We start from the raw sequence: 25,046 nt of genomic DNA, 5'->3' as shown, positions 1-25,046 counted from the left end.
ATCTCAACTCTTATTATGATGTTGTGAGTTGTCATAGTCTAAAATCTAAGGGTTAGGATGGATAGATTAAGAGTCGTTGGATAGTAATGTGTACAGTAAATTATGTGGGTCACTACATATACGTAAGCCAATTTAGATCTACGTGGTGACACCCGAGTACAGAAAGTACGGGGTGTTACAATCTACCCCCCTTAACAGAAATCTCATCCCGAGATTTTCTATGTATATCCCTAAGTGTTAACATTACAAGCAGTAATTTCATTTTAATAGTGCATTCTATTTCTCACTTGTGCAATCACGTCCTGCACTATTAACAAGCCACATTTAAACGTACCACACCCTTAAGCATCTAGTCTTAGCATATCAATTCCTACTAAACATTTGGAACCGTCCTAGCATTAACCAATACTAAGGATTTGTTTAAAGGTTTACCTACATCAAATTTCTCATCGCACCACTAAGAGTTAGGCGACCACTAATGATAATATTTTACCTTTCTATTTATTTTCTTTTACTTCTAGTGATAGTGCCTAGCTATCCAAAGTGTATTACCAATCTCTATTTTTCAGCGTTCAGGGTAACACGAATAGATGGTCATAGTAGGTTTGAGCCCGATACATCGATCCTTTGCCTACGTAAAACAGAGGATTTTCTGTATCAATCCCTAATCCCGGTAAATCTCAATCTTCTGCCTGATCAAGGCATTGAAATCATTAGAATCTGCTAGGATGTGGGATTCGGATCAACCCGCGTACACATCGCATACACATGATTGCATCAATCCATGATCCCGATTATTCCAGACTCACGGGAAATATTATGAAATCTTCTATCCTGAAAATGAGAGCACCCGAAATCTACGTGAATAGATGTGAACGACCATCACGCTTCCAGCGCACACTCTGATCACCTAGTGTACTACCAAAGAGTTTCATGACCAAAATTTCTACGTGAAAGTTGAGTTCAACATTTTGCTAATTTTAGTTAAGATCTTAAATCTAGTTTTGATATGCTCAGCCTAGGGTTGAAATCTTACCTAAAAATTGTTCAACTTTTCTTCTAATTATTTTACGTGTTGGAAATTGTGGAAAATACTATTCCTAAGTAAAGAGACGTGTTATGAAATTCAAATTACAGTTTCTTGGAACGATTCCTTAGGTTTAGGAAGTGCGCATGGTTAATCTAATGGGTTAAGAAAATTTTCTATAATTGTAAGTTCATCTCATATGCTGGAGAATGTAATGGTGTTATTTCTAGCTAATGGAATTTTTGGAGGGTCGGGTTTTAGACTTCTTGAAATTGTTCCTTCAAGAGTCAAGTACAAGGAACGTCTTTGCCTAGTCATATGTATATCATGGTGGATATTGGTTTCCCTGCGGTACTTATGTTTAGTTTCTACGTCTAATGTCTAGACCTGAAGCTTTCAAGGGAGCCTAAGAACATTTCTAAGTTTTACAGTTATCAGAACAATTTTCTAAGGAACCTAAAATCTTGAATTCCTATATTGTCAATTTCTCTTATTCTAAGGGAATCTCACCCAAGTTCAAATGACTAAACCTAAGATGTTCAAAGGGGCCTAAGATTTTGAGTTCCTATATTCTCAATTTCTCCTAGCTACAGGGAAAGTTCACATAAGTTCAAATGGTTACTCTAATAATCTCTAAAGGGACCTATGTTTTGGTTTTTACATTCTCAAAACTCTTCTAAGTCTAAGGGAATTCACATAAGTTCAACATTCTAATTTCAAACATCCTAAATCGAGTCATTTAAGGCTTGTATAAGATCATTTCCCAAGGCCAAGTTTGTCCAAACTATGCTCTGATACCAACTGTAACGCCCCGAGTCTTCAGGACCGGAGTATATGACCCGTGTCCCAAAAACCCAAGTGTTAACCTTAAAGGATGGTCAGATATAATATTTTTCTTTTATCAGAGTAAGTAAATGAGCGAAGAGTAGACAAATCGGCATAAAGGAAAATTACAATTACATTTAGAGTATACAAGAGAGTGCCCATAATGACTTATACAAACCAATGTCTCCATTCTTACGAATATAAAATGAAATAACATTACATGTGAAACAAAGTAAATTTGCAACAATCTTGAGCTGTGAAATCCTACAGCAGCCCTTAGCAAATATAATCATGCACCCTTGTCAACCATAGCCTGCTTCTCACCAATATGAATGTGAACATTATCAAGGCCACCTGTGCTACCTGTACGGTTATATATTTGATGGATGAATGGCTAACTTAGTGTGAACTCCCCTCAAGATTACACACCGCCGCATTAGGTAAGAAATAGTATAAAACATCCAGGCAGCCAAAACAGAGTAAATGCAATCTTATTATATGCAAGGATGCGTGAATGCATTCATTGTCCTGGGAAAAACATCCGGACGGACATTGGACTCATCGCCCATGCAATCGTTATCCCAGTTAAAACATCCAGATGAACATTGGGCTTATCACCATTGCAATCCTGGTCCCGGGTAAAACATCCAGACAAACATTGGGCTCGTCGCCCACGAAATCATCGACCCGGGAAAAACATCCAGACGGTCTGTGCCTTGGGTAAAACATCCAGTCAGGCGAATACGTCAACCCAGGGAAAAATGCAGATGATATGTGCCTTAGGTAAAACATCCAGACAGGTAAATATGTACGATGACAATAGATGATGGTTTGTGCCCCGGGAAAAACATCTAATCAGGTGAATCTGTATGTCACGTACGATAGCAATAGATGTTGGTCTGTGCTATGCATGCATGATTAGCCAACCCATTATTAGTCCAATTGCAACCAGTCAATTTAAATAAGCTCACGGTCACTATGAGGAGCACATGGCCCAGTGTAGGCCAATGGCTCGGGCATAGTGTCCCATGATCACCATCCCCGGCCTATGAGACTACCATCTTAGGATGTTTAATGGAAACTCATCGATCGAGTTACATCCCAAGTATGGGTGTACATGTATAGGTGGGGGTTTCCCACTAATGTATCAGTTTAAATTCCATAAGCAATCCACAAATAGTCCATAGGCATGAAATAAATATACAGGATAAACATTAAGCATGTAATATAGCAATTCAATTCCAACAGTTAACATATGTAATTATAGAATGGAGATATCAATTATAAATTTTAATAAAAACTATAACTTAAGCTAACAAGAAAATGAAAAGCTAAAGGGGAAGAATCATCACCTTATAGTTCGAACCGCCTATCAATGTTGCTAGAGAATGCATGTTTTCCTTATAACCAAACCCTACCATCAATTGTAAAGTTATACCATCAGATTCAAGCTTTATACGATATTCTTGGTCGAGGCCTTAACCTAAGGTTTGGATTGCCTTGGTTTTAGGGTTTTGATGTAAAACTAGGTTTTCATCCTAAAGTTTAGGCCTACGATAAGTTTTTAGGATTTGGATTGTAGTTGGCGTATGATAATTTACAATACTAATTTAATAATTGAATAGTAATTGTTAGCATTAGTATTATAATTAACGTTAGCCAATTTAGTAATAATAATCATTATGATGCCACTAATGCTATGAGCTTACTATTAACGATCGTGCCCAAGAATGATAATTAAATGACTAACATTTAATAACGGAATTTTGTTTGAAAACACTACTTATTACCATGATAATCTACTAACGGTTGGTGGTGTTTAACAATCACAATTATTATGATAATAATAATAGGTATTAGTAGATCTAATCATGATAATAGATATTATAATCTACCATTAATGATAATATTTAAACATGATTAATAATCACAACAACAATAGTAATACCGATTAAAATAATAAATTGAACGATTTACATAAGGAGAGGGAGTCAACTCACATAGGTTGTCTTGACAGCAAGTTGGGTTTGAAGGGTCCCATGAACATGGTTATTTGGGCCTGCATTAGAGTGAACAGGCCCACTGGATGGTGATTTCAACCCAACCTGCTGGATTTCTCCACCCCAGAATGTGGGATGTCTTTGGGATGATTTCAGCCCACTTTTGGGCCCAATGTAAGGTCTGATTTTTGGCCAGCTCATGACTCAGATCATGGCCCGATTTCAGGCCGTTTTTGGCCCATTCCAAGGGTCCATATAGAGGCCCTAGGTGTAGCTATTTCCAGCTCCCCACATGGCCCAGTTGCAGGCTATTTTTGGGCCTGACTGACGATCCTATGGAGGGCTTTTCTCAGCCCAAGACATGGCTAATTTCAGCCCTTGATTGAAGCCCATGCAGGGACCAGCTACGGTCCCACTAATGGCCCAATAGGTTGTACCTTATTCGAATGTGGTTGGCAGTTTAATGTATACTATGGTCTGTACGAGACCAGATATTTCACAGGCAGTCGGTGCTGTGAGCAGATACATGTCAAACCCCTGCAAGCAACATTGGGAATCAGTGAAATGGTTACTTCAATACATTCGAGGTACGAAAGACTACGTCTTAACTTTTAAGAAGACAGGAGAAAAGTTAGTAGGATATGTGGATTCAGACTACGCAGGCAGTGTAGATTCCAGAAAGTCAACTTCAGGATACTTGTTTGTACTAGGTGGAGCAATTAGTTGGATGTCAAACTTCAGTATGCGGTAGCTATTTCCACAATAGAAGCAGAATATATAGTAGTGATAGAAGTGTTTAAAGAAGATGTTTGGCTCAGAGGCATGATAAATCAGTTGGGACGTCAGCAGGAGGTCGTGCCGGTTAACTATGATAGCGAGAGCGCTATCAATTTGGCTAAAAATTATGTTTATCACTCACGTACTAAACACATTGATATTTGTCACCATTTTAGCCGAAAGGTACTTGAGGAAGTATGCGTAATACTGAAAAAGATTCACACCAGCGTGAATCCAGCAGACATGCTCACCAAGGTCATTCTTACAAAGAAGTTTAAGTTCTGTGCAACTCTCTGGGCTTAGCGATGGCATAATAGAAGGACGAAGTATGCACGAGAAGCGTTGATGAAGCTATGATGCGATACAGAGATAAGATAAGAGGACAAGAAGCAGCACGTTTGAAGATTGAAGACATGATGAAAATTGTTGTTGTCAAAGATGTCTTAAATCTCATTTTGGGTTCGATAACATCAAACCAACTTCGATGTCATCGAAGCCAGTTCGATGACATTGAAGTCGGTCGATGCCATCGAGTTTTGTTCGGATTTTCTCCCCTGGTCACTGGACTGTTTTTGTCATTTTTCGATGACATCGAAGCTAGTTCGATGTCATCGAAGGTTTACGCAAATTCATTTGCGGAAATACAGATTCTGCGATTTTTGTTTCCTATTCCGGTTCAACTTGTTTCTAAAGCTATATAAAGGGTTGTATACAGAACTAGGAGGTATTCCAAGGGAATTCTAAGGCATTCTAAGGTTTCTAAAAGGTTTCTAGGGTTTCAAGGGGTGAAGACAATGAGAGGTTTGAGGATTACTAAATCCGGATAAGTCCTCTATCTTTGTAATATGTGCTTCTCATAGTGAAATTTCTGTCTTTGTGCCATGGTTTTTTCCTGCAAGGGTTTTCAACGTTAAATCTCTATATTTCTTGTGATTGCTTGGTGCTCTTGGATTGCTATCCTAGATCCATATTTGTGTAATTCTGCAACACAAATCCCAACACCGGGAGTGGAGTTGGGAAACTAAACCACTATACATGCTTGTGTTCGGGATTGTCATTTGCGCACTTATTTAATTATGCTTATATGACTAAATGTTTAAAAATATGAATGCATGATTAGATGAATGCCAGGAGTTGATAGTTCGCACATCCCACAGACACATGTATACCATCATGTTTATAGACTAGTTGCTTAATTAGTATATCATTTGTAGTCTATGTGATTGGACCATCTATCGGCTTAGAAGCCTTAAATTTGATTGACTTGCTTGGCTTAATTGTATGTTACCTTAAGTAGGCAATAGGGTATTAAAAGATGAAAATTTTTAATTGGTCCTAATCACCTCCCCTATAGGACATAACCTTCATTCTTTAGCTCCGCCAAGCTTCCACATGCGTAACCATGGTAATCCCATTACACCACTAGTGAATTTTCACGTTTCATTTAGGGAAAAGGTAACTCTGTTGATGAGTAGTTCAAAGAAAATGAGAGTGAGAAGCAGGATGAGATAGTATCTGCAACAATTGCATGAAGCATGATGAGATAATTTTTTCTATTTTCCTTATATTTGCTTACGATAAGTAACGATAATTTGACAGTTATTTTTTGTGAACTTGAATCATAATATTTGATGGGTGAATGGATATTTTCCATGTATATCAACTTATATATTTTAATTTTTTTAATATTTTTCCACTTTTCATTTATATTTTTGAATGATTTAATGTTGCTTAAATCTCCTCCAAAAGAAAATGCTTATTAGAGAAGAGACGTTGCCCCATGCATCCGCTTCCAAAACATGGGCCGAAGAAAATGCGAGACGGAATCTCCTGAGTGAGATGGTGAAGTATAGAGTTGTACATAAGTCAAGTTAGATCAGTCAGCTTGCTCGATTTGACTCAGAAAAGCTCAACTCGCCTTGGCTCGAGGTTGGATTCAGACCGAGTCGAGCTAGTTTTTGGAGCTCAAAAAAATTTTGGGCCGAGTTCGAGCTTGATCGAACCTCAACTTGAACGACTCGAATCGAATCAGTTTGGTGACTCGATTATTTTGATATTGATGTTGCGCGCAGTGTTTGACGAAATGACTCAATGAAGTGTTGGCGAGGAAGGAATGGATACGATGGGTGTTTGATTTTGATGTTGCTCGCCGGGTGTTTGATTTTGATACTACTCTTTAGATGTTTGATGAAATACTTGTAAAAATGTTGTTATTGTTTTGCATTCTTTGAGAAATTGAAGATGCATTCTACGTGTTTGAGAAAATGCCACACAGGTTTGCATTCTTTGAGAAATTGAAGATGCATTCTACGTGTTTGAGAAAATGCCACGTAGGCTCAAACTCGGCTCGAACTAGCCCAAGTTGTTGACCGAACCGAGCCGAGCTGGCCAAACAAGCTTGAGGACCGAGCTGAGCTGTAACGCCCCGAGTTTTCGGGACCCGAGTATATGACCCGTTTCCCAAAAACTCAAGTGTTAACTTATAAAGAGCCAAAGTCCACATATTTTTTTTCATCAGAGTAAGCAGATAAGCAGACAAATCAGACATAAAGGAAAATTTCATTTACATTTGGAATATACAAGAAGTTGCCCATAATGACTTATACAAACCAATGCCCCCATTCTTACAATTACAAAATGAAATAATATTACATGTGAAATAAAATAAATTACAACAATCTTGAGATGTGAAATCCTATAGCAATCTTGAGAACCGCATCGGCTCGCCCTATACCTGCATCAACTGTTATGGTTTGATAGCGTCAATGGCTATCACAGTGAGGAGCACCCTCTAAGATTACGCACTCATCATTCATAATTCAATATAGATCACAAGTCATGAAGTTAGATACATTAAACAGGGCATTTCATAGTCATACTCATACTTAAGAAAATCGCACCAATCAACAGAATTCATCACAAGCAAAATATAATGGCAGTAATAATACAAGAAAATATGTTCAAATAACCAAACAATCAAACATACGATTTTCTATTATGCCTGAAATCACATTATACGTGAACTCCACAAGATGGCTAGAAAATCGAGAAGCGAACTTCAACTCCACCCGGAAATCATGGTACAAGTAGAATTCGCAAGGTGAATAGAAAACCACCCTTTAAACCCCCACTTCATCCAGAAATTAGGTCGTACGTGAACTCCACAAGATGGCTAGAAAATCGAGAAGCGAACTTCAACTCCACCCGAAAATCATGGTACGACTGACACCGTAGATAAAGAGACAAACAACATACAAACCCTAAACCACCCAAAAATCATGTCGTACGTGAACTCCGCAAGATTGCTAGAAAATCGAGAAGCGAACTTCAACTCCACCCGAAAATCATGTACGACTGAACTCCGCAAGATGGGTAGGAAATAACGGATGTGTAAATGTAACCAGTAAACCACAAAGGGCACCAATGACACATCCAAGCCACAAAGGGCAAATGTGGACTGCAAGATCATAAGTCCAAGGTAAGTTCCATTTAGTTCATCATTCAAGCACAAGTGGTAGCATATAAATAAATTAATACATATACAATAAAGGATAGCATGTTATCATCGAACCAATCATGCATATTGTCATTTAAAAAAAACATTTATCATCCAACACATGAATTAACTATACCACAAGTTAGCATATTCTATAGTAAAGTAAGAAACTCAGTCAAGAGAATCATGCCATCATCTATATCTAGATTGATGAAATCAAGTGGGAAGCTCAAAGGGTGAGTCCTCACCTTGATTGAACGTTCCTCTTGATTTGATCCTTCCTGTAAGGTGAGTGTAAGAATTCCTAAGTCGAAGCAATGAGAATCAAATCTTATTCTAGTTCATGTAGGGACTATGGGTGACTTGAGATGGTTCTTTACTTACTTGATGTGAAATCGATTGAAGGGAAGTATTTTTCAAGGACCACAATTGTAAACAACACCTAAACAAGATCACCAAATCTCAGTGAGTTACAACCGAGTCAACTCGGTTGGGATTTTCAACTAACCAACTAGTTGAGTTGGATTCAAGTAGTTTACTATTGTAGGGTTAGATTATTGATCCATTGGATCAGATGCCTCCCAAATCATCCTCAGATGACTTTAACATCGAGTTAGCTTGACTCAGTTGGGGAAACTGGGCGAGTCAACTAGCCACCGAGTTAAGGGGTTACAAACTACCGGATGCAGAGTCTCGACCTGATCAGTGGTCGATTTGAGTGATTGAGAGGGTTTGGACGAGGAGTCCTGACTCGAGTTCGTCCAAATCAAGGACGCATAATCCTGGCCCAAACTCAGTTCGTTGGTAGCCTTAGATTTGACTCAGTTAGAATATTGGATTGAGTCACTAACGGATTGAAACAAAATGGTGACATGAAGGAGTTTTATCCTCATACCTATACTGGAGCAGGATTGTTTGCCGGTAACAAGAGGGTTTGGTTCTGACTGGCTTGAGTCGAGTCCGAGGGCTGTGACTCAGCGCTGGACTGAGTTGAACAGGGGAAGCTGATTCCAGACTTGTTTTCCAACACCTCTGAGTTAGAAGCCTGGTGCAGGTTCGGTACTAGAGAAGGTGAGCTAATTAACCTTCCAAGTAGTCAGCTGGAGGCATTCCTGGGGACATCATTCCAGCGTGTTAACACCGAGTTAGCTCGTTACTGAGCTGGTGTGGCAACGTTTGGTGCAACAGGCAGAAAGAGGACGTCGTCCTCTCCCTCTCTCACTGTCTGCTCTCTTTCTCAGTCTTCTAATATTCCTCTCTTCCTTTCTTGTTGCTTCTCTGACGGCCAGATGGGCTGTGTATTCAGCCCGAACTCGGTCCAAAAGACGCAAGTGCGGCAGCGAGTTGGTAGAAGCGGCGTCTCTGTTTTCTTCTTTTCTCTCTCTCTCTCTCTCTCTCTCTCTCTCTTTTTCTTTCGGATAGCTGCCCTAAAAGGGAGCTTTATAGGTTTTATTTCTCTTATTGTTGGTGGGTTTAAATCAAAAGCTAATCAGAGATTAGCTCACGGAGTCGGGAGTAAATCTGCGCTCAGCTTGAGATTCTCATTGGTTACTATGCTGATTTTTGCCACCTAAGCTTGTATGGTCATGATCTGGCCACGTGGACTGGCTTCTGGTAATCTCGGCCGTCGTCCGAACGACCCGGATTAACAAATGGGGTCCACATACAAGTGGTGGGTTCTTCAAACGGACGAGGAAGATGACTTCCATGTCTATGGCAGATTGTCATTGGACAGCTGAGCTTGTGATCAGCGGCGTTCTTGTGGATTTCCCCTCTGATGACTGTGGGGCCTTCCAAACGAACGGTGATTGGCGTTCTCTCAAGGCTTAGCTCCAACAGCGGCGGCGTGTTTAAACGCAAGCAACAGTGGAGAAAGCCCTACTTTAAAGGGCTTGGATTAATGATCAATGGACGGCTGAGATCCTAAGAGGAGCTTTCATGCGGATTGCCAACGTGGAAAGCAGAAAGAACGGATTTCTTTCCGTTTTAGGAATGTGGTTGTGTTTGTAGGTTGATTTACGGCTGCTTCTGTGTGCCCACACGTGTAATCCGACAGCTGAAACTGGTCATGGATTGAAGGATTTTTGGCCCTCTTTAATATGGACGGTTTGGATCAGACATGGGGTCTAAGGTGGTGGGCCACAAATCGTCCCAGATGGACATCGTCCGTCTGTCAGGCGCGGGCGGGAGATATTTTCCAAAAGGAAAATTTCTTTCCTTTCTCATATGTTGCGGGTCAGACACGGTTTGACTGGTTCCCCTGAACCAGTGCACGGCGAGTGCACGAACCCTGCGTGCACACGCATCAAGGGTGGGGCCCACTGAGGTATCTCTGACGGATCTTGCCTGTTCACCAAGTCATGTGGGTCTCTTTAGGACGTCTGATCAAAGGTGGGGTAAATCCAAGGCTCAGGTGGGCCATATCATCTGAATCATTGCCATTAAGCGCTAGTTATCATTGATTCGGGGCGGAATATGGTCCACACCCATGATCAGAACCATTCACCTAGCTAGTGAGCCACCCAGGGCCACTACCCATGTATATTTGTATCATCCCACATATAAATATGTATATATACATATATGTATTGCATTATTTTATATTTGAATATAATTACTAACATATTATATTTTATACTAATAATCATTTATCAATTTATAAGGTATTTAATTGGTAATATTATATATATATATATATATATATAAACATTAATTATTCAAAGTGATGTATATTTTACATATATAGTATAATAATATATAGTTAAAATTATAAAATGTAAGTGTTAATTAATGTACATCAATTATATGATAATGTGTTGGTATACAATTTATTTTATATATAGTTTAAATAATGTGAAATAAATAGTATACCTAATTTGAATAATTTAAGTAACATACGTATTATTTCAAATGATTTAAGTAACATATATATTATTACAAATAATTGTAAAATTATTTTGTATTATAATATATACATACAATTATATCCCATTTAAAATGAATTATTTCGTCTTCTTGGTAACACCTGAGTACTGAAAAGTACGGGGTGTTACATGAGCCGAGTTTGAACTAGGGTTAGCTATTGGTCAAGCTGTGCCAATCTTGACTCGGTTCAACTCGTGTACAACTCTACCGAGCATAGTCGCACTCCGAAAAAGGCGTCGTACTTGCTTGGATCCAGCTGTTGCTGGCCATCAGGTGAGATCACACGTGAAAAACTCATATTCCACAAAGCATGTTTTAAAGTTGTCCCTAGTACCCAACCAGGCCATCCGACGCGGATTTCTGGAAAGCCTTTTGCAGGAAGTTCCTGCTGTGGGATGCAAGGTGGTGCCCATTGTGATGTTTGTGAGAAATTCAAGTGGGCCCCACGAGAGGAAAAAGTGGGGAAAGAAATTCTTACTATTGAAACCTTCTTGGGCTCCACCTTGATATTTATATGCCATCCAAACCGTTTATAAGGTCATTCCCACTAGGATGAAGTGAAAATAGAAAAAACTTATCTTTATACGAAACTTTTGTGGCCATACAAATGTTTCAACAGTGATCACTCAATTCTCATTGTTTCCCCTCGTGTGGCTTACTTGAGTTTTGGATCCTGATCATTTTTTGTCGCATGTCCTAAAATGAGCTCACAAAATAGATGGACGGGGTGGATTTCTCACAAATATCATAATGGGCCCTACCTTGCATTCCGGCACTGGAACTTAAGGCTTTAGCAAGAAATCCCCATCCTAGACAATTCCTGAGCATACAGCCGAATCAAATTCTACCATGTCGGGTCACCAAGGATAGCTGGTCACCAAGCAATCCAGTGTCTGTACACAGTAGCTTGTACATCTGTGTGGATATCACCAAGTATATCCCTGGTAACCTTACGTAGTCAGATTTGATTGGGTCACATGCGCCCCTTGTTAGGGATGGGTCACACAAAGCATGTTTGAAAGTTGTTCGGTTGAGTAGGTAATCAACGAGACCTATCTATGATGCCGGATGACTAGGGATATTCCTCATAATTTAATCACCAAGTAATCTGCTTCCGGATGTTGATGTCCATGGGTGACTAGGGATATCCCTGGTAATTTGGTCACCAAGTAAACTGCTTCCAGATATTGATGTCCATGTGTCACAGGCTCCATTGAGGGGTCGTTTTGAGTCCATTGGCAACCCTTAAAATTCAGGATTTTGGGGCAGCTGGGAATGGAAGTTCAAGTTCTGAAACCAGTATCATAGTTGGCACCCTTGAAAGTCCTAATTTCAATTACAAACCAATTTCAAAATTCAGATTTTTGGCCGTTTTCCAAAATCTGGATTATTATTATTATTATTATTATTATTATTATTAATAAAAGCTAAGTTGCGAATTTCAGGACTTTCAATATTCTCCTGTAGCACTTGCTTGTATCAACCTATTTAATGGTCTATCATATTGCGCCCGTGGCTCGGTGTTCCTATTGTTGGTACCAAGCCCAAATAAATGAGGTTGCAATTAGATTGGCAGTCAACATCAAACTTACATCTTTACTTTTATACTCATACTAGGTTGTTCTCCAGGAACAATGCAGTTGCAACAAAACTTAAGGCTACAATGAGAAATAGGGAAGATGATGGTTTGCACCATGATGATTGGATACTAAAGCTTATATTACTGAAAAATATAAAGGTTATGCAATTAATATATGAGCCACATCATAAAAAATTGACAACCAACCATCAAATATATGAAACTTTGTTTCATTATGAAATTGGCGGGCTCATTTCTATGGGCTACAGATTGCCTTATTTTTTAGGCATGGCTAACTTACAATGGGCTTAGAACAATGATTTTTTTACATGTTGCAGATGTATATCATGCTAAAATATTTGAGACAAATTATTTAATCGCATTCATTATTCTGCGAATATACACACACTTTGCACCATGTGTTTGGAGAGCAATGCTCAACGTCCAACTAGTTTTAGAAATAAGTTACTATCCATATGGGAGATAACTTTTAACATGTTATGTTCATGTAATATCTAACCTATCTAATAGGTTGGCCACACCATGAGGATCACCTTATGCAAAAATCAGCCCATTCACACAACAGACAGACCACACTTGCATTTTGTTATTTACCAATGGCTCTAAATTATTTTCTATATCACAACCTACCTAATGAGTGTATGGGGTTAATTTTTGCACAAGGTGATCCCAATGGTGGTGCATTGAACTGGCTGGACATCACACATACACGATAGCTAGGAACTGATCTCTTGGATGGACAAATGATCCTCCAATCAATTGACAGTGAGCATTTCTCATGCTTAAATGGGAGAAAATTCGTGTAAACTGTTTACAACAATTAAAAACTTTGAACCAAAATCCACTCAACTGTTTACACTCGACAAGTTGTGTTTCAATTTGCATGTAAACTATTTACACCTCAACACTTTCTAATTCATAACAACGTTTTCCCAATACCCAAACATAGAAATTTGTTTACCTAGTAAATACTTTACCAATTAGCCAAACATGATAGGAAGAAAATATCAGACTCGGTGCTACCCATCAAACTGTTATTGATATGTGTACGTATTTATTCATTGGATCATATTGAGATTGTCCATTGTTTGAGTTTATATGTATGCATGCAATGACTTCATGATATTGTATGCACAGATTCCAGATTGGCCATTACAATGAGTGTGACCAACATTCATGGATTAAAAGCTAGGTCCTTTTCCCACATGGTGTGCTCAACTATGCAGGCATGCACAACAAAAACAATGCATATTAAAATGCATGCACATATAAAATGTACCTCCTTGATATATGAAATATGAAATGATCAGGATGAGATCCCATACAGATGGGCATTGATCAGCTCAAACCCAGTCAGATCGGTGCAAGCCCATATGTAGAAATGGAGATGGATCATTGTGTGAATTGAGCTGGACATACGGCAAAACCAATTACCTATAAGCAACTCATCAATCTTAGTCCAGTTGATATATAGGTATGTTAGTTTCATAGATGACTCGTGTCCTTTTTACTCTACCCTATGTGGCAAGGTTGCCATGAGATGGCACTACTTTTGTGTGCAGTCTCAAGGTCATGCACACAAATTCGGAGGGGTTAATAGTGGCTAGATCAAAATTGGGTCACGTAGATGGGTAAGAAGAAGATCGTAGATGCTCGCATGGTGGTGGTGATACACATGACACTTGTTGATGCTGAAATCTGGATCACCCTCCGCCGAGCTCCGCGTGCTCGGAGTGAGCCCTAGCCTTGCCCAAATGGAAGACAAATGTGACCCTGGCTAGAGCAGGGGACCCTCTGATGCCAAAGTCAGGCTAGGAAACCGAGTCTAAGTAGTGTAGAGTATGGTCAGAATATCAGATGTTGCATACTTGTTCCCGTAGAAATGTCTCCTATTTATACCTTTCATCTAAAGTAGACGTGTCCGTTATTCTCGGCACCTTATTAGGCCTCAACCACGAACAACAGAGGTCGTGCGAATGGAGATCATGCGGAAGTCGTGCAGGTGTGGGCGGTTAAGCAGTTATCCTGAGAACGCGACATCGGGGATAATCCGAGCACTGATGATGAACCGAGGTCCAACTCGAAACGGTCGTTGCGGCCAGTTCTCGCAATGGTGGCATCCAGATCGGAGGAGGTTACACCACACTGCGTAGTGCTCTACTGGCCCAAACTGCTCGAAGTATGACACGGGTTGACTCGGAGTGACATGTAAGATTTCCCATAACAGAAGCCTCCTACTCCCTGAGTCCGAGCTCAGATTTAGGGAGTACAAGACCTGGGGAAACGAACCGTCTCATTTCCTGTAACGTAGAGTCAACTTGCTCGGGTCATGCGTACGGTCGCATTTATACTGTTTCATCATGGAGGCGGCGCATTACTGCGTCCCTTCAAATACACGCATATCACCGCTGAACACGTGGCGACAGTTACAGATTCGAATCGCCAAGACCCGTGCGGGACTGCCGCGTGAACTCTCGGAGGTCGAGTCTATCACGCCCCAAACCCGGAAATCGGATTCACAGGAATCTCGATCGCCGAATCCGATGCCGACAGCCTCCACAGTACCCCATTCTCAGCTCCCAACGCCCATATGCCAGGTTTCAATCCTAGAATCTTTCAAGGAGGATTTTTCAACGTACATTTATCTCGTAAGAAGCACAACCACAAGTTTACCCAAATCAAAAAGGCGACATCATCATCACATATCCACTAATATAAACATTTGAATACAATGTTGAAAGAGAAACCAAGTATTCAATATAATGTCATAATCATACAATATCGGAAATACTGTTAAGATCATGAATTATATGATATCAGAGTAAGTAGAAATACTGACAAGTCCATAAAGATATCATCAACCCCATTCAGGATATGCGATGAAAAGACATAGCAAGCCAATGTCATATATTGAGAAAGTAATGTAAATCGGTTATGTAATGCGGAAATGTAATGAACCAGATATCAGATATCGAATATGCAATACAATATGCAATTCGGAAGAGTTACGAATACCATCAACCTCATCTAGATCATATAAATGCAAAAACATAGTAACCTAGAATGTCATATGCCGAGGATATAATGCAATATCAATATGTAATGCGAATGAAATGACCAATCTGCAGTGTGAATTCGGGATGATAGTATACGGTATCGCAGGCTATGGGGCCTATCACAAAGAACTTCTATCCAAACCAGTCTCATACCTAAATTTGGATAGATAGACTTAATGTGGTAAGCTCCTAATCTCAGGTTAGTCACGTGCCCCAACCGAAATCCTGGCCATTGCGAAAGTACACATAACGATTAGTTGCGCACCACTAGCCCAAGTGGATAGTGAAAGAATGAATGAATATAATACTGAGTATGCAACTCCTACTCCACAAATCAGTATTGTACATCTATGGGTTCATCACCGGGGTCTATTACACTCTATGCCAGCTTGTCGCCCATATCCCAGCACATGACTAGGCAAGTGGAAGAGACCTCACTATCCGCCTGCTAATATCGAGTCCGGCTCGTCGATAGTGGACCCATTCCTCAAGCTACTCAAACTCAACCTAGATATTGCCCCCTCACTTAGGCGGGTAAGGTCACACCCCCTCCCAACTGACTACGACACAGTGGGAGATGCGGCCTACTGGTATACGGCTCTCATGCACTCATATATATCCACTCGGTCTAAACGTTGGAGGGTCCTCTGGTACCAAAAGGGTTTAGAAATTTTCACCTAGGGTCATCTATGGCAGCCCGATGCTAATAACATATTTTCGGTGTCTCATCTAGCCATCCACGATATGCCTGTGGAGGATACGGCCCTGATGTCGCTAAGGCGTACAATAATTACAACACAAAATGTAATAAGCATGATTCATACAATCTAATCATGCATCAATCCTGCGTATATCGTGCGCTCATGTGAGATAACCTCTGCCTATCAGGGAGTCTCATAACAACCTGTCGAATGACATATGCAATGGTTAACCACATCTCATAACAAACATGCAGATGATGCGTATGAGCATGTATCATGATTTTATGCTGTCACATACTCATAATCGGTATCAATAACCGGCATCGACAATCGACCTCGACAATGTGGACATTTAACCAACATTGCCCCCATAAGAAATGCCCACATTAATCATAACATATAGTGGACCCATGACCTCACACAAGGGCCAAATATATAACACCATGGGCCTTACTCAAGAGCTTAATACACATCATGATGGGCCTCTCACATGGGCCTAATATACATCACAATGGGCTCCATCGCCTCGCCCTCAAATGCACCACAATGGGCCTCATCACATAGGCATCATTACATCACATTGGGCATTAAACACGGGCTGAATACACATCACAACGGGCCTCAAATACAGGCCGCATATACATCACATTGGGCATTAGACACGGGCCGAATGCACATCACAGTGGGCCTCAAATACGAGCCATATATACATCACATTGGGCCTCGACAATCGGAATCAGCCTCGATAATTGACCTCGACAATTGGCCTATACAATCGGCCTCAACAATCGGAATCAGCCTCAACAATCGGAATCAGAATCGGCCTTAATAATCGGAACCGAAATCGGCCTCAACAATCGGAATCGGTATCGACAATCAAAATCGGCCTCAATAATCAGAATCGAAATCGGCCTCGACAATGGGAATCGGAATCGGCTTCTACAATTAGAATTGGCCTCGATAATCGGAATCGGAATCAGCCTCAACATCGGCCTCGATAATCGGAATCGATATCGACAATCGGTATTGGCCTCAATAATCGGATCGGAATTGGTCTCAACGATCGGCCTCATCAATTGGAATTGAAATCGGCCTCAACAATCGGCCTCGACAATTGGAATCGGCCTCGACAATCGGAATCAACCTCGACAATTGGAATCGGTATCGATAATTGGAATCGACCTCGATAATCAGAATCAAAATCGGCTTCAATAATCGAAATCAGCCTCAACAATCGGAATCGGCCTCGACAATCGGAATCGACCTTAATAATCGAATCGAAATCGGCCTCAACAATCGACCTTGACAATTGGAATCGGTATCGACAATCGGAATTGGCCTCGATAATCGAAATCAGAATCAGGCGCAACAATCGGCCTCGACAATCGAAATCGGCCTCAATAATCGGCCTCGGCAATCGGAATCGGCCTCAACAATCGGAATCGGCCTCGACAATCGGAATCAGTATCGACAATTGAAATCAGAATCGGTGAGAATGAGCCTAACAAGGCCTAAGGGAAGGTCACAATATGGACATCCAACCATCATTGCCCATCAATGTGGGCATTCAACCAACATCGCTCCCAAGGAGTGGCCCTTATAGGGGCAAACATATAATGAGCCCATGGCTTCACACAAGGGCCTAATATACATCACACTGGGCCATAAATACATCAAATCGGGCCACATACAATCACAATGGGCCGCATGACATGGACCTGATACACATCTCAATGGGCTACTAACATGGGCCTAAAACACATCACAATGGGCCACATGACATGAGCCTAATACACATCATAATGGGTTGTATGACATGGACCTAATATACATCACAATGGGCCGCATGACATAAGCCTAATACATATCACAATGGGCAACATGACATGGGCCTAATACACATCACAATGGGCTGCATGACATGAGCTTAATACACATCACAATGGGCTGCATGACATGAGCTTAATACACATCACAATGGGCCGCATGACATGAGCCTAATACACATCACAATGGGCCTTGCCCATAGGCCACAAATACATCACAATGGGCCTTGTCCATAGGCCTCGAATACATCACAATGGGCCTTGCCCATGGGCCTCAAATTCAAGCAAGTGGGCCCCATCATATGGGCCTTAAATACAAGGGAGGTAGGCCCTATTACATGGGCCTCAAATATACATCCTATTGGCCTCATGGATGGGTCACACCAATGGGCCTCAAGTGGGCTTAGACTACACCAAAAATCATTTCAATAGTTGTCGGTGTAACATGTATATCACTGTACACTATCATTCAATGGGGCACATGGCCCACTAATGATGAACAGCACTATCCAAACATTGACCAAGTAAATCAGCACCATCCAACCACTCCCATGTAAATCAGCACCATCCAAACATTGCTTATGTAAATCAGCACCATCAAAACATTGCTTAAGTAAATCAGCACCATCCAAACATTGTCCAGCACTGTCCAGATAGTCTGTGTGGAATATCACATATATCATGGTGGGCTACACCACCATCCAAGTACGGACGGTGTGGATGGAGTTCACGCAGCGGCTAGGTCCCATATGCTACTGACGTCAATACAGCAGTTGTATAGCTTCTGTATGACACAGCAGATGCTGCTTCAAACAGCGCAGGTGGGTCCCATGTGGGGCCCACCACTTTATAATATAATATTATTTATTATTTATTATTATTATTTTATTTCTATTTTTTTTTTTTTTCACAAGCTAGCGTCTAGACCTGTGGTCTTCCTAATCTGGACGGACGGTGTGGATTATCCACATAGGGTCCATGTGATAGACGGCAGGGATGTAAGGCACGTACATTAGGTGGGTCCCATCCCACACGTGTAGCACATGTGGGATGGGCCTACGCCTCCAAATGGATGGTCGGTGGAGGACACGTACATCTCTGGTGGGGTCCATGTCCTCAGGACGTTGGGACCACAGAATTTGTTGATGTAAATGGGCAGCAGCCCCACCATCCAGAAGACGGACGACTAGGATCAACAGATACATCATGGTGGCCCCTACGTGCTACACTCCTCACGCTATCAACGTGGATCTACATGATCTGGACGGTCCAGATGGATACTCATCAAGGTGGCCCTACTATCATCAAAACGAATGGATGGTTTAGACATACAACGTATACATCAGAGTTGGGGGCCACAGAACTTGCTAACGTCCTTCTTAGCTAGTTAGCTGGCATGAGATACACCGGCCATTCCACTCCAGATGGGTGGGTCCCACGTGGGGCCCACCTCCCACATGTATATATATATATATATTAGTAATATATACTATTATATATATACACACACACACACACACACACACACACGCACACACACATGATAGAAGGGAATACATCATATGGGCCCACATCAACCTAGTATTACCATACGGTGGTACCGGTGCTACAGGAGCTCACATGTGTACGTGATGTCAAAAGTGCTTGAGCCTAATGTGGCTCAATCTAAACCGAATGCCTTTGACCTCAAGCTTCGAGATAGATGTAGACATCGTGGGTGGTCATCTATGACCAAGAACTAAGTAGTTCCCATCTATTTAACCATGTGTAAAAGGAACTAGGTGATTTGCTAAGGAGCAGATTCGTCTTTCTAATGAGTTCTTTTTCCCTTTCAACCAAAAAAACTATTTCTCACAGTGATAGCAGAGCTTGATTGATTAGAACGATGTGATAGTAGAAGGAACATAGTTGTATTTTATTTTTTTGAAGGATAGAAACTTACAAAAGAGATAATCATAGACGGTCCAACGTATCATCATAGACAGACTAAATAACACTACGAAACTAAAGTCAGTTCAGTATGGCAGCGTAAACTGACTGGATTACACCAAGCTAAGATAAGTCGTGTTAAATAAGATAAATAGGATAAGTCGTGTTGCACTGTAAAGTAAAGTTGGGTTGGGTTAGCAATGGCCCGAAGCTCTTCGATCTTCTTCCTATTTATAAAAATTTTAAACAATAGCTAAAGAGAGATCTTCGTATCCACTCCTCACAGTTGTTGATGTGAAAATAATCATTTGAGCCCATAGACGTTTGTGACTTATTATGTAACACCACGTGTTAGTCTCTTTTCATGAGTTGGCCATAAGTTGCACGCACATCTTAATAAAGCACCATGTGTAAATAATTGTTATCCACTTCTCTGCTTGAATGTGTGTAGTGGACTTTGAAAATCAGCAAATTTGGCATTGCCTTTACATTGTCACATATCTCCTCAAACAATTTTGACCGTGAAAGTTTCTATTGTGTAATATTATGGTGCATTGATCGAATCCATCACTAGTAACAATAGTATTTCTGTGGTTATCCATTGTCAACCATGACGCGATTATGATAAATAGTCAACTCTACCACGTGAGCGAGATATGTGACACATCCAGTGGCCAACTAGACTTATCCTTTTTGGGTTACTTATGACTTTTCAAATTCGGATTGAATTCAATCGGTAGGACAACTATAAAGATCATCCATTTGTCTCTTGTCGAGATTTGGCTATCACATGGCATCATTTGAGTTGCTAGATTTGACACACTCAAATCAAACATAAATAATTAAAATTCTCTTTTGGATCATCCTAGATATATGTCATTCCAAGTAGTACCATGAAGATGTGAGGCCCACATGATGTGCGAAGGCCATCCAACTTGTTCATTAGATACACCAACTCTTATCAACCCAAGGCGCCAAAAATCAGCTGGATCCAACATTCACGTGGGTCTAAACATAGGGAACAAAGTAATATGGAACGCCAGCCCTTGATTTACACGGGCCTACCTTAATTTCAAAACAGCCTGACTTTTGGCCCAACCCTTTACCCCCTTGATTCCAGACCAGATGAAGGTCTGAATGGCCTGGATTTCATATATACAACATGGTGAACCCTCAGTGCAAATCAAGGGTGGGTGTTCCCTTCTAACTCGTTCCCTGTTGTGTGGCCCTCCTGATTCACGTATCAGCCTTCGGGATCACATTTGCTGAAGTGTATGATGGACGGGTTGGATTCTTTGCATGCAACCGTGGCCCCTACATTTGCCTGGTACCACCGAGGCGTGCCCCTTTCTCTAAAGTTACACGCAACTTTTATTTATTACGATAATAGAAACAACTCAAAAGTATTATTGGTTGGTAAACATAAGATATTATTAGTTATCCACTTGGAACCAAGTTCTCTGCTAGTGCTCGCAAGATTTAAAAGGGGAAAAAAAATGTTATAAACACCCGTCTAAACAGGAAGGGTCACTCTTTAACTTGCGTTATATAAAGGAAAACAACTGTTAAATAATGGCCATCAAGTTATGGAATATGATGCTGTTTTCAGTAGAAACAAAAGATTCACCAGCCGAACCATTTATCTTTTAATGCTGGGCTATAATGCTGTGTAGCCGCTCTCTTCTGATGCTGGATTATAATTATGAACCCAAACAGTACCCCCATTTTTTTTTCTTGCTCTTTTAATGAATCATGGCCAGAATTTATTAAAAAAACTAAGAAAGGATACGACCATCCATCAAGGCAATGGATAAGTGTAGCCTTATTAAAAACACTAAGAAAGGATACGACCATCCATCGAGGCAATGGATAAGTGTAGCCTTTACAAAGAGAAGATCCATGGGGCCCCTTTCTAGCAATATTATTATTGCCCATTTCTAGCAATATTGTTGTTGTTATTATTATTATTTAATGAATGAAGGCTTTTGTACATAAGCAATGGTCTTGGACGTCACAAGGGCTGTAAATTTGAAAATCGAATCAGGTTTTTCCAAGTGATTAGGAAAAACGAAACAAACACCAAAGAAAAAGTCTCAATTTTCTTTTTCCTTTTATTCTTTAATCCCAATTTAGTTAAGGAAATTACCCAAGAAAGCATGACTTTTATGTTTTTATCTACATGTGGTCCTATAGATCAATTTCCAGTTGGGCTTCAATCTTGTTTGGACCAAATCCTATTTGCAGTCCATCATCTTAACGCTCATAATCTTTGTGGAAATCAGAATCATGTTTGAATAATATTGGAAATATTTGCAAGCTTGAGAAGGAAAGTGTCCCATACCTGATGAGAGGCTGACAGAGCAGCTAATCATCCACTCAAAAGATAACTTTGGAAGCTATGGGATGCTCACTAAGAAACAGGAATCAGTTTTGAGTCTTCAGGGAAGACTAGTGTAGAAGATTGCCTTGCCCATAGGAATCTGAAAACAGGAGGGTTCAAGAATGGCAACGGAGGTATAGTACAATCCCTTGATACAGTTTTGAAGTATACATTATATTGTATTGACATTAGTACAAAAACATTAGGATGCTAAACCTTCCTCTTGCAGATTCTTTGCTCATTCCTCGGTATAATCCAGCAAACCAACCAGAGAAGGGGGTGGGGGTGGATCATGGTAGGCTAATTAGCTTGTCTACATCATTAGATACTAATTAATATTTCATACCTTACCATTGCAAGTCCAAGTCTGTTGAGAAACTGAGAGTGTGGCATTCAAGATTCCTTATGTTCAGCTGCATAAACCAAAGGGGTAAAATGGTAAATAGAACTATTAGAATACAAAAGGTATGCAAAGAGAAGTTACAAACTTGCATGAATGAATTGTCGAGGGTAATGATCACTTTAGCAAACTAGTCTCAAAGTGAAAGAGTAGTTGGCTGTTAATAATTCAACTCTATCCATTTTGAATGGAAATCACGTAAAAATAAAATGAGAATGATCTTGCTCAAATGTTGTATACTTGGGGGCAGTGTTCGAAATATCAGTATCGCATTACACATTGCACCCTTGGGATACGGAAATGTATCGGTTATCACATGGGATATATCAGCTGCATCACGTAATGTACCGCTGTTGTTGGAACACTGCCCTAAATAGGTAGGCAGTTGATAGTCAAACTTTGCTACAATCATGAGAAAGCCGACCCTAAATAGCTGGGAAAAGGCTATGATGATGATGAATCAAGTTTTTCACAAATTTCTAAATCTAATATGAAACTCCGTCCTTTTGCAGTAGGCATGTGTCTTTTTGCAATAGGTGAGCTAGCTGGTTCCCAGGCAGGATAAAGAGGGTTGACGTCAGGTGGGCAGTTGGTAGTCAAACTTTTGACTACAATCATGAGAAAGCTGACCCCAAATTGCTGGGACAACCCTATGATGATGATGAATCAAGTCTGTCACTAATTTCTATATCTATATGAACACGTGTATTTTTGCAGTAGGCGTCTCTTTTCTTTCTTAATTCCCCTTCTCCTTCACAGAAGAAATTTTCTATGGCACCTTCTCAAAACCTTTTCTTCCTCTTCTCCCTCTGATGTTTTCTGCTAGTATTCTCCTCTTTTATTTCAACCTCCTACTTTATATCTTTCAAATATCATAGACTTGGTTTCCATTAAACTGACAGACACAATCATCTTTTGTGGAAACAACAGTTTCTTCTTCTCCTTAGACTAAAGAACTCAATGAATTTACTAATGGCTCCCTTTTACCTCCCCACCTTTTATCTTATTTCCATCCAAACCCAGAACTTCAGAAGTGGCATTTTGTGGATCAATTCATATTATCCTATACCAATGCCACCTGAGGAAGTACTTGCACATGTTATTGGTCAAACCATCTTTAAAATAGGGTGGGAGAGTAAACATCTGTTTGTGCACAACAGCTCCCCATGTCCATCTTCCAACGATCAAAGACAGCATCCACGTGATAATACATCTTGTTTATAAAACAGTAGTCCTCTTAATTTCTTGGTTAGTTTCCTTAAAATAAAGTGGTTTGTGTGAGGAAGATTACATACCACAACAGCAACTCCAGTCTCACAAAATCTAGGAATGCAGATGAGTCTCACCAACTGCCTCTCTGATCCTGCACCAAAGGAAAACCAGTATTCACTTCCCACAAACAAATCAACAGATCTTTATGAAGCCCTCTGAAGTTTAATACAAAAAATTACCCTGTAACAAGCGTGTTTCATATTTTTTCTGATTGCCAATAAAGTAAACATGGGGACAGCTTTCAATAAGGAAAGGATCCTTCTCCGAGAACGGATAACACCCTGCAGATGCAGCATAAGAAAGTTATATTAGAACTGTTCAATTGGAGTTATGATCACTCAGGTGGACTGGCTTGGCCTCATGTGTGGTCTCTTATATCATTGGGCTAAAATATGTGTTGGGGTAGAATTTAGGCCCATGGGCTTAATTTATGTAGTATTTGAGTAAAGTTGAGCAGTTTTGTAATTCTCTTTGATAATGAAAACCCTAATATAATAAGAGAGGTGAGTGGGCGTGTGAACATTTTGAGCAGCCCTTCTCCCTCCTCTCTGTCATTTTCTCTCATTGTCATTGCTTTCGCCTCCTCTTCAATTTTAAGGTAGGTGGTTCAAAATCTAAATCTTCTCTCAAAAACCCTAACCTATCAATCAGATTTTGGGGAATTTCCAAAAACCCTAAAGTGCTTTTCAAACCCTAAAAGAGAGGATCCTTCTTCATTTTTCACAGAAAACATGACGTTTTCTGCAATCATTTCAAGGAGAGTGCAGTCTTTTGCAAAGTGCAAAACTCGAACTTAGAAGATGAAAGTTTGTGAATTTTTTATATCAAGGTG

At 40.3% G+C, this 25,046-nt stretch overlaps 1 protein-coding gene across 2 annotated transcripts in view; it reads right to left on the bottom strand.

Annotated features, from left to right (window-relative positions):
- Window positions 1-22,657: 22,657 nt before the first annotated feature.
- LOC131243128 (DNA polymerase delta small subunit) overlaps window positions 22,658-25,046 on the bottom strand; it is a 50,925-nt gene continuing 48,536 nt past the window's right edge. For both annotated transcript variants that reach the window (XM_058242242.1, XM_058242243.1), the window contains exons 12-14: window positions 24,394-24,495; window positions 24,238-24,305; window positions 22,658-22,955 (exon numbers count right to left, since the gene is read on the bottom strand). In XM_058242242.1, coding sequence (XP_058098225.1) covers window positions 22,890-22,955; window positions 24,238-24,305; window positions 24,394-24,495 — 236 coding nt within the window. In that variant the 3' untranslated portion in view covers window positions 22,658-22,889. The remainder of the gene's footprint in view (window positions 22,956-24,237; window positions 24,306-24,393; window positions 24,496-25,046) is intronic.

Source organism: Magnolia sinica, chromosome 4, assembly GCF_029962835.1.
Source record: "Magnolia sinica isolate HGM2019 chromosome 4, MsV1, whole genome shotgun sequence".
Classification (NCBI taxonomy): Eukaryota; Viridiplantae; Streptophyta; class Magnoliopsida; order Magnoliales; family Magnoliaceae; genus Magnolia; species Magnolia sinica.
The sequence above is the reverse complement of the archived record's forward strand: the minus strand, read 5'-3'. Positions and strand labels throughout refer to the sequence as shown.